The 11,315-nt window shown below is 37.0% G+C and overlaps 1 protein-coding gene across 1 annotated transcript in view; it reads left to right on the forward strand.

The window, feature by feature from the left end:
* The window catches only part of Atac2 (Ada2a-containing complex component 2), a 50,411-nt gene extending 39,864 nt beyond the window's left edge, over window positions 1–10,547 (forward strand). Inside the window, 4 exon segments of the mRNA XM_071666524.1 lie at window positions 4,595–4,867; window positions 6,484–6,668; window positions 7,119–7,238; window positions 8,152–10,547. Coding sequence (XP_071522625.1) covers window positions 4,595–4,867; window positions 6,484–6,668; window positions 7,119–7,238; window positions 8,152–10,451 — 2,878 coding nt within the window. The 3' untranslated portion in view covers window positions 10,452–10,547.
* Window positions 10,548–11,315: the final 768 nt, after the last annotated feature.

Raw genomic sequence — 11,315 nt, forward strand, 5'->3', positions numbered from 1 at the left:
CCTCTTCTGCTCTCTCAACCACGCTCTTTTTATTTCCACACATCTCTCTTACCCTTACGTTACTTACTCGATCAAACCACCTCACACCACACATTGTCCTCAAACATCTCATTTCCAGCACATCCATCCTCCTGCGCACAACTCTATCCATAGCCCACGCCTCGCAACCATACAACATTGTTGGAACCACTATTCCTTCAAACATACCCATTTTTGCTTTCCGAGATAATGTTCTCGACTTCCACACATTCTTCAAGGCTCCCAGAATTTTCACCCCCTCCCCCATCCTATGATCCACTTCCGCTTCCATGGTTCCATCCGCTGCCAGATCCACTTCCAGATATATAAAACACTTCACTTCCTCCAGTTTTTCTCCATTCAAACTCACCTCCCAATTGAAAAAACTTTATATATTTATTTAATGGCAAATATGCTGGTGAAATGAAAAGAGGTGGTGAATTGTTGTATGAGATGTGTCTAAGGATAGATGGAAAGTCTTTATAGTGAAGGATATTGTGTACTTTTCATATCTGGAACAAATATCAATCACCTACCATACTTAATGAAAAATAAGCACATTATGCAACACCAACACAGTAACCAGAGCCATAATAATGTTATGGACAATATCACTTATGCAGTGAATTTGTAGAGCACCATGATAAATGTGTATGATAATGTTTTATTTTCTCCAAAATTTCTGGGACTGTATTATATGTTGCTATATCTGATATAACTAATTCACCAAATGATACAAAATTGAATTTTTGGAAAATTGTAAAGTAATCAATGCATATAGCGTTTTGTTATATGAGCATTTTCTTTGACAGTATGCATCATCAATGCATGAGTAAAGTTTTGTGGATATTATATGGATCATCAGGCTTCCTGTGATACTGTTTTTTTTTTTTTAATGAAAACACTCCATCATTGAACAAGATGTTTTCCTCAGATGTGACAGTGCATTTAATATCTTAAAAGTTTTGTGTCATAATATTTTCCCATATGCCATATCTTTCCATACTAGAATTCATGCATGTTGAGTTCATCTATAAAGACAAGAAAGAGTACAAAACACTTGAAGTATAGACAACAAAAAATGAAGGAAAATGTTTGTGACAGTGAAATACTCAGTGATGTGCAAAGCCATGGTTTTGTAATTGAGTTCAGTGAACCACCTTGGTGAGTGATGTACAAGATACAGATAAATTTTTTGTTATACCTTACTCCTCTGCTTTTTGAGCTGGTATTCCTGTAGGAAAGGAGGAAGCAACATCATATTTTGTAGTATCGATTCAGGGTGCTCAAGTGACAATACATACAAAGTGTAGCTAGTTGTACTAAACACATTTCCTGCTATATTGTTAGCCTTTATTATTTTACATTTCATTCATGTGCGATGAATTGCATTACTTTATTTTGTAGATGGAAATAGGTATCTTTGAAGTACAGTATAAGAATATTTCTCTTAACCACATGCAGGTGGACATGAAGCAAGAGTGGACAATAAAAGAAGAAGTAGACATAGAGTTGTTACATTGTAAGGAGGAAAGACCAGATGTATCAGTGAAAGAGGAAAGAAACTCTGACTTTATTGATGTAAATGGAGTTGAAGAAGGAGACATAGAGTTTATTGATGATGAAGGAGGCGAAGATGGAGTACCCCTAGAAGTCAAAATGGAGAAGGAGACACAAAGGGGACCTCTTTCTGACACAAATATCATCACTTCTACTCCCACATTAATACATCAACCTGCTCCATCCAAAGATTCAACTAAGGGAAAGTAAGTTGTATTCCATGCAATAGTTCTATAGTTAGTAGGAGTCAGTCACTTGATAAGTGGCTTTCATATTTTTTCTGCAGTTTTTAAAGCATTACTTGGAATAAATGCCAGTCCCTAAAGGCTAAGAAGCAACTTTGGAGTTTACAAGTTATGGAGACTCTATTGGCATGGCCACTGTCTTGAGGGGGTTCCATTTGGGAATAGGCATCTTTGATAAAGATATAATGCAACATATCAATGATAAACATTTTGTTGGGTTGAATTCTGACTTTGAATATGTTACAACTGGATATGCTCTATTTTTTGAGTAATTTTGATGTGTGCTTAATCCACTGTTAAGCTTAAACAACTATAATGGTTATCAGTGCTGTGATGATATACTGACTTAGATTATGTTTGTTCATTTGTTGGGATTGTAGTAATTTGTATGTAGTTTAGATTGTAATGGTGTATTGATAGTTGAGATTGTTAGGAACTATTCATGAAGATCATAGTTCTTTTCATTAAAGTTTCACCAAGCCTTAGCTTGACATGAGCCCTTGTCTTTAGTCAGCCTGTTCCCCTTTTCTGCAACATTCGGAGAATAGCAATGTCCAGTATTTAAGATAAAGGTAGTATTTGTTTGGTTATATATATCATCTTTAATTTTGAAATATGAAATATTTAAGATTAAGGTAATATTCTTTTAGTTATATATATCCTCTTCTTTAATTCTAAAGTGCTGTGAGACATGTAAAACTGGCCACTTCTTAAATGTGGACTTTGTATCTTTAAAGAAGTCCTGAATCTTTGATAGTGAATGGAAGTGCCAGTCTTACTTAATGAATCAACTGATCACTCAAAGCTAACATCAAAGAAGTGCATATAGAACTCCAGAAGCCTGTGGTCCTTTTGAACCCTGCACAGACATTTTTTTAATCATGAGTACCATCTTTACTGATTTTAATTGTCTAAGCTTTAAATATCATCATGTTAGACAAAAGTTTAACATATGGATATTAGCACCACTAGACATGAGCGACTGCTATCAAAATATCACTAGCACTTAATAATACATGTCAGAGTATCAGCAGCACTGGATGCTGAATGGCTATTCACAAAATGCCATAAGCAATGAATATTGTTATTGGTATGAATATCAGCTTTACCTAGATACCCATACCACAAAACATTATTATGGAGATATTTAATTGGTAAGTTCTTTATATAAGCATTATCTTTTCTAGTATCACAAAAAGATGTAACTGCACTAAATAGGCTGAACATTAACAGTTTGCGTGTGTTAAGTGCTGATGAAGAGCGACAGCTATTACAAAAGCTAGAACATCAGCAGGAGACTGGTTCATTACCTCCGCACCTGCAGCATTTGCTTCAAATACTTTCTGTTAGGTGAGTTATATCAGATTTGAGTTTGCTTTATCTCATCTTTAATGCTATCATATCTTTCATCAATTTTGCCCTTGTTTTAAGATAACCCTCAATCAAGCTTATAGCCAAACATATCACTTGATTTGCAATTTTACAAGCTCAGGGTCAATTATGGATCTTGTCTACATCTTCCTCTTATTTCAGATCATGCCGCCGGAGCACATCTTTATTCACTTACTGTAAAAATCATGCTTGTGGCCCACATATTCCTTCTTTTAGCTGAGTTTAGTCATCTTTCCTGTACATTCCTACATTTGCCTTAGCTAGTGCCCCTTGCCCACATCTTATGCTTACTTTAGATTGTGCCACTATTCCATACATCTTCTATGAGTTTACCTTAGATCATGATTTTTCTCTGTGTTTATGAAATTAAAAGTTTACTACTGCTGTGTTATATACTCTGACAAAATAAACTGAAATTAATGAGCAGGAGGGAATTCAGGAGCATTTGAAAAGAAAAGTATGGAATGGACTGAAATGATTTGAGATACATATATAGCTTAGAAAGATATAATTCATGCTGGACGATAGATAAAAATAATTGGAGAATATTGTAAGACTAAAAACTTCATATTGTGGAAGGGCACCAAACAAATACTCTCTTGAGTCCAGCTAGAAAGATGGAGAGACTCTAGTGTTTTGACTTGTAAAAGAAGAACTCTGCTACGAGTTAGTACTGAATTAAAGTGTGTAAGAGAGCACTAGACAAATGTCAAAAAGTATTCTAATTGAACCTGAGGTTTATAAACATGTAGTACATGTGACAGCAGAGAACGGCTGTATTGTGAAACGAGCGGGATACACAATGAATGCTATACAGTGGCCCAGCTGCATGGCAAAATCTTGAATTGGGTACTACATGTAGGTAGGTAGTTTCTCATTTTTCCCTCTCATGCAGTGTAATATAGAAACTAGGTTATACCTCCTTCCCACCTTTCGTTTGTCAAAGTTAGCTACAGAATTCCCTATAAATGACAGATTGAATGTCTTCATTTGTGAAAATTGGAAGATACAGGTTAGGAGGGATTTATGATGGTGGCTTTTGAAAATTAGGCTGCAGGGCCTGTTGTTCAATGGTTCATGTTTATTTAATTGAAAATAAAGATTAGGAATTTGTTGTGTAGTTATTGTTTTATCAGGCTACCAAGAGTTTAAAGCTTATGTCTCTCTTAAAGCACATCTTCCTGCATTGCTAAAAAAAGTCTGACCCTTTATCACACTGTTTTCTGCATGCAGTTAAAAGTCAGCTGTTATTACTTTAAAGAGTATTGAAATCTGGCAATGTGGATATAATTTTGTAATTTGTTGTATTTCATTGTACTTTTTTGCTTTCCATTTATTTGCAGAAACCGCACAGTTTACTAATAAATTTTTTTACACAGATGTGGGAAATCCAGCCAAACTAGTTTGCCTTTATCTCAAAACCAGTACAAACATGGCATGTGTGCTATAACATCCCCAGTAACTAAGAATGAAAAGGAATGCTTGATAAAAATTGTCAAGGAATTCCAAGGGCTGATTGATGATTATTCAACTGTTGCTGTATTTAGAAAGGCAGCAGTCTGGCAAGTCATAGCTGCACGCTTCAACACAGCTACTGGAAACAGAAAGTCATCTCAACAAGTTCGTAAAATATGGGAAAGGATCCGTAGTAGGTATGTTTCCTTTCAGTTTCTAATAAACAAGTTTAATTAATCCTTACATGGATTGTACCTTTTCCCCCCATTTGTGCAAAACTTTGTAAGAAGAAGAGTTGAAATTTATGATGTTGACTGCCATCCTTATAGTAGGATACAATGTAATGTCAACCATTTAAGGATTAATCCAAGGTAATAGAAGTACTCCCTGAGTATTCTCTGAATTGGTTATAAATTTTTTCCTTGTAAAGATGTGAATTTGATATCATTAGTGGGTACATAATATGATAATACAGAGTAGGAGTTGGGCAGGCCAGTTTTAGAAAATATGCATAATCTCTCCCAGACTTACTGACCAGTTTCTGCAGTATGTCATAAAAGTCTGCCACCAGAGCATTGTCATCAGCAAACAACAGCTGATTCACCCCAGGCCCCCCAACCTCCAACAAATTGTATATCCACCCCCCCTCTCCATGACCTCACCAACCCATCCATAAACATATTAAACAGACATGATGACATTACACACACTTGTTGCAGGCCCTAAATTACCTGAAAACGTTCACCCTTTTCTTTACCTGTTCACACACACACCGTACTCTTTCGATAGAAACTCCTCTGCCTCTAATAGCTTTCTTCCCACATCATATATTCATAGCACCTTCCACAAAGCAACTTGCTGTGTCCAAACTGAACAGTCTTCATTTCTTAGAAGACATTTTTCTTATGGTTTTAGATAATCCTAAACCCCAGATTACTGTGTAAGAGAAAATGATCTCTGTGGCAATTTCTCATTGGCCAGTGGCAGGCCTGGAATGAGTGAGCATGCCTCTGTTGTGTTGAAAGGATAATGATGGGTAGGGAAAGCTAGTGTTGTCCACCAGACATATTAGGGCTAGTTCCTAACCCCAATATTCAAGGAGAGAATATCTCAGTGTTTGTGGGACATCACCTCAGAGAATAAAAGTTTCAAACTTCAGTCTAAATTTTTCATACCTTCATTTCTGCTCCTCAAATCTAGCTCACAGTTTTCTTAGTTGCTAACCAGGCCTTTGATCGATACATAAAAATTGGTCTTAGTTTTGATGTATACAGTATATGATAACTTTACAATTTAACTGCTTAACACTTTAGTCTTATAGTACTGTTGCATTTATTAATTCTTTTTTATGTGCTTGTTGTAGATATTCCTCGTAAAAGTAAATTCTAGATATTTAAAATTTGTGGCCTGTTTCATCCTTTGCTCACTTGAAAATATTTCAGTCCTCTTTGTTTCTTCCAAGGTTTATCACTTCCATACGTTACACACGTTTTCATACCTTTCCTTATGTTCCAAAGATTTGAGGGAAATTACAGTTGATTAGGTATGTCATTGTGCTCATGATCTTTCTTCTTTCTTTCTTTCAAACTATTCGCCATTTCCCGCATTAGCGAGGTAGCGTTAAGAACAGAGGACTGGGCCTTGAGGGAATACCCTCACCTGGCCGAATTCTCTGTTCCTTCTTTTGGAAAATTAAAAAAAAAACGAGAGGGGAGGATTTCCAGCCCCCCGCTCCCTCCCCTTTTAGTCGCCTTCTACGACACGCAGGGAATACGTGGGAAGTATATATTTTTTTCGTATTTATTTTCCTCAGAGCTAGGAAAGATTATATCCGTATGAAACTGCAGAAGAGAAGAACCGGAGAAGGGCCACCACCAACTCTTTTGGATCCCCTGAGCTCACAAGTGCTTCCTTTGATAAGAAAGGAGCTGGAACCCATAGACAAAGCATGGGATCGTGATGCAGGTCTCAGAGTTGAAGCTCTCTTACAAGAATCTGGTTAGTCACATATTGTTGCTGTCGTTGGAGAACCTAATGGAACTCAAGGTTGCAAAAGAGAGATTAATTATAAATGGGAATGTAAGGATAGGTGGTGTGGTAGAGGTAAGAATACTGGAGGGAAGAAAATGATGGAAGAATACATGGCATGGTCTGTGTGATGGAGGCTTGTAAGGACAGGGATAAGTGGAGACTGTTTTGATATGGCTACCCCTTTGATGGGAGTTTTTGGGGGGAACAGGCATCAAAGATATAAATAGCTGCTTCAAAAGAGAAAATGAAATGCATAGCACAGCAATGTACTAGAATGCATGATGTGAAGGTAAAAAGATGAATTACTTTTTCAAATTTTTAGCATGGCCTTCCTCCAGATATTGTCTTTTAAGCTTTTGAACATTAGTTATATAATACAAAGTATCGTATTGTACTGATCTTTCTACTTATTTTCAGTTTATGTTTCAGATGCCATCGACAACTCGCTCCCATTTACTTCTATCTCATCAGAACCTCTTTCTTGCCTTGATGGGATGTCAGCAGAACCAGAGAAAACTCAGCAAGGAAGTTCTACAAGTAAGGCATATTTTGAATATGGAGAACATTATTCAGTGTGTCCACAGGGTATTCCTGCAGTCCTTTCCACACATTCCTGTCTTTAATCAACCCAAACTTTCCTGTAGCAACACCCCTTTCCTTCATGTACTTCCCTTAATTCTACCACAACACTTGATCATCGTGTTTCTCATCCTTTCCATCATATCATCATACTTTTTCCATTTGTCCACTCAGTATGTCTATCTTAGGTATATCATCATCTTTCATATCTTTGACTTCTCATTCATATGTTCCTTAATACACAGTGAACATCCATATTTAATTTTCTACTCACTGTATGCCACATCAAAATAATTTGTTTCATTAGATTCATTTGCACTACTCGTACTTGCTCTTCATTATATTTGAGACTAAATTAGTTAACCATTCTTGACTCCATTTCTTTGGCTCATTGAGCTGTGTTTTCCAACAAACTCATTTTACACCTTTCTGCTAGATATACTTCCGTCTGAAACCACAAACCACACTCTTCAGATAATCTCAAGGTACACTTGCACTTGTACACTCTGGACATCAGTGATCCCTACATTAATGCAAACGTTGATTCAGACTTCCTAAGATACTTAGCCAATAATGACTTTTGCTGTTGATGTGGCACATAATCATTCAATCCGAGGACACTCCTGACCACGATGCAGCTCTTGCTGTGAAGACATTGAACACTTACTGCTCAATTGCCCTGCATTCCCCCTACATAGATCCATATGCATATTGACCTGTGGACCCACTAATTGGACATGGTCACCTTCCTGAGTGTTGTGAGAGTTTAATAAAGATAGAAGGGACTCATAGGACAAGAAATAAGTACGTAGTTTTTTTCTGATATTGTTTACATTTGTCACTATCATGTACTTTTTGTCTTTAATTTCAGAAATTCATGAATCTGTTTTGTGCAATACATCTTCACTGAGAGTGTTTGGGAGTGGAGCTTCTGGATTGCTGCACATACCAAGTGTTGGCAACACACCACATCAACCAAAGACAGCTGCCTTTCCAAAAAGGGTCTTTGGAAAAGCAAACCCAGTAGCCAGAAGCTTTCAACCTTCATGGTTTCATCGTTGGCCATGGATACATTATGATGAAGCAAATGACAGGGCATTTTGCCATGTATGTGTTAAAGCATACACACAAAATCTCATTTCATCAGCAGTGATAGAACCACTTTTTATCTCACGTGGGTTTACAAACTGGAAGGATGTCACAACTAAGAGAGGCTTTCCAGCACATGAACGATCTGATTGCCACAGAGAAGCAGTAGAACACCTTTTAAACTCACCTGCAAAAAAACAAGATACTAGAGAACACTTGCCTGCTGAACATGAGGAAGAAAAGGCTGTTAATAGAAGAAACCTCCTAAAGATACTGTCAAATATACAGTTTTTGGCTAGACAAGGTCTTGCTATTCAGGGAGACTGTGATGACAGCAATTCCAACTTTTTTCAGCTCTGTAGGTTACGTGGTGAAGATGATCCTCAGCTGATGGCATGGATAATGAAAAAGGGCGGTGTATACACAAGTGCTGAATTTCTGGATGAAATGCTTGAAGTGATGGGATATAGGGTCTTGAGGGAAGTAGCTACTTGCTTACACAACACAGATTTCTTCAGTATTGTGGTAGATGAAACTGATGACCTGTCCAGTAAATTACAGCTTATTGTCTGCATACGGTGGGTAGATGATGATCTTAATGCTCACGAGGAGTTTATTGGTCTGAACAAACTGGAAATGATTGATGCACCCTCTGTTACATCCATGATCAAGGATGTCTTACTACAGATGAATCTCTCCATGCAAAATGCCAGGGGACAGTGTTATGATGGCTGTAGTTCTCTGGGAGAAAAGAAGAATGTGGCTACACAGATAAAGCAATGTGAGCCACGTTGTTTGTACTGTGACTGCTGTGGCCACTCTTTAAGCCTAACCTGTGTGGATCTTATCAAGAACATTAGATTGATAAATGAAGCACTAGAAACTACACATGAAATTACAAGGCTGATAAAGGAATTTCCAAAGTGTGATGCAGAAGTGGAAAACATGAAAAAAACCATGAATGAAGAAAGACAGGACTTGCTTGGCATCTGTGCATTGTGCCCAACCCGATGGAGTGTTGGAGCAAAGGCAGTAAACAGCATCATTGAGAATTATGCTTTCCTGAAGGAGCTTTGGACATGGGCATTAAGCCACTGTTCAGACTCAGAATTAAAAGCAAAAGTTCGTGGAATTCGTGTTCACATGATGACTTTTGACTTTTTCTTTGGGCTTGTTTTGGTAGAATGCTTGCTACAGCATGTAAACAGCCTTTGTGCTACACTTAAGAATAAAAACTTGTCAGCAGCTGAGGGACAGTCTGTTGCAGCTGTGACTGTGACAACACTTTCCAGTTTACAGACAGCGCAGGCATTTGAGCACTTTTGGGCCACTGTCATAAAAAAAGCCGAAGAGAATGAAATTGACAGTCTCAAGATACTCTCCCTCAGAAGAGCCACAAGCCAGTTTGAAGATGGACAAGGAACATCAAAATATCAAGAGATGACAAAAGATATGTACAAAAATATATATCATGAAACACTGAACCTCATTATATCCTGTATTAAAGATCAATTTGATCAACAAGACTACAAAATGTATGTAAACTGTGAACAGCTTCTTTTGAAAGCTGCTTGTGGAAGAGATTTCACAGATGAATTTCATAGTGTTACAAATTTCTTTGGTTCAGATTTTATACCACAAGAACTTCAAACACACCTGAATACACTCACTCAGACCATGTCATGTGAGGGGAGTGTTTTAGTTTCAGATGTATTAATGTATTTGCAGTCTCTCTCTTTAAGCCAGCAAAAGCAAGTATCTCAGGTTGTAAAATTAGCAAAATTAATCCTTGTTATGCCGATAACAAATGCAGCAAATGAAAATTTGTGCAGTGCACTTAGACACATCAGAATGAATCTTCAAGCAACAGTGACCCAGAATCACATGAAACACTTGATGATTTTACATGTTCACAAGGAAAGAACCACTAGTCTGAGTTTAGTAGATGTTGCAAATGAGTTTGTCAGTAGAGCAGAACACCGTTTAGGTGTTTTTGGGAAGTTCACCACTTCAGACCTTGCTAAAAATAAAGTCTTGGCAAAGGAAAAGTCAATACAATACAGTTTTTCTGAAATGCAGTGAAAAATATAAAATATTAAATCCCAACGTATTCATATCGCCTTGTTCTATATTTTGGATGTAATAACATGAGGTGACTGAATAAAATTGATAACATTATATTTCAGAGTACATTTTAACACTGAATTCCTGGATCTTATCATGTAAATTATCGCCACCATTGCACCAACTCTGTAGATGTGATGGTAAGATGGGTTCCAACATGACAGCTACTGTCAAAAATTTGTATTCTTAAAATTTTTGCATTCTTACTAGCTTTAGAATAAACCTGCTGAGGTTATACATCATATTCATCTGATATATAAGGAAGTAGTACAAATGGAGATATTTATAATATAAATTACACTGGTAAACAGAAGACAAATATAGCATACTCTGCCTTTTAAGTCTTGCTAGAGCTTTGAGTCTGAATTAAGACTCACATATATTATCCCTGGGGATAGGGGAGAAAGAATACTTCCCACGTATTCCCTGCGTGTCGTAGAAGGCGACTAAAAGGGAAGGGAGCGGGGGGCTGGAAATCCTCCCCTCTCAATTTTTTTAATTTTCCAAAAGAAGGAACAGAGAAGGGGGCCAGGTGAGGATATTCCCTCAATGGCCCAGCTCTCTGTTCTTAACGCTACCTCGCTAAAGCGGGAAATGGCGAATAGTTTGAAAAAAAAGAAAAAAAAAATTAAGTGAAGTAATCCATGCTTTTATCATACTATTTTTTACAATTTTTTCAGTTTAACAAAAAAAATCCATGGGAAATGGAAGCCATAAAACACATAACTACTGTGAATGGATCAAAATTAACACTTGTATGATCCAAGTATATCACTGTCAACAATATTCTGTTAATCTTGTGGACCCAACATAACATTAAAT

The sequence above is a fragment of the Panulirus ornatus genome, chromosome 11, assembly GCF_036320965.1.
Source record: "Panulirus ornatus isolate Po-2019 chromosome 11, ASM3632096v1, whole genome shotgun sequence".
NCBI lineage: Eukaryota > Metazoa > Arthropoda > Malacostraca > Decapoda > Palinuridae > Panulirus > Panulirus ornatus.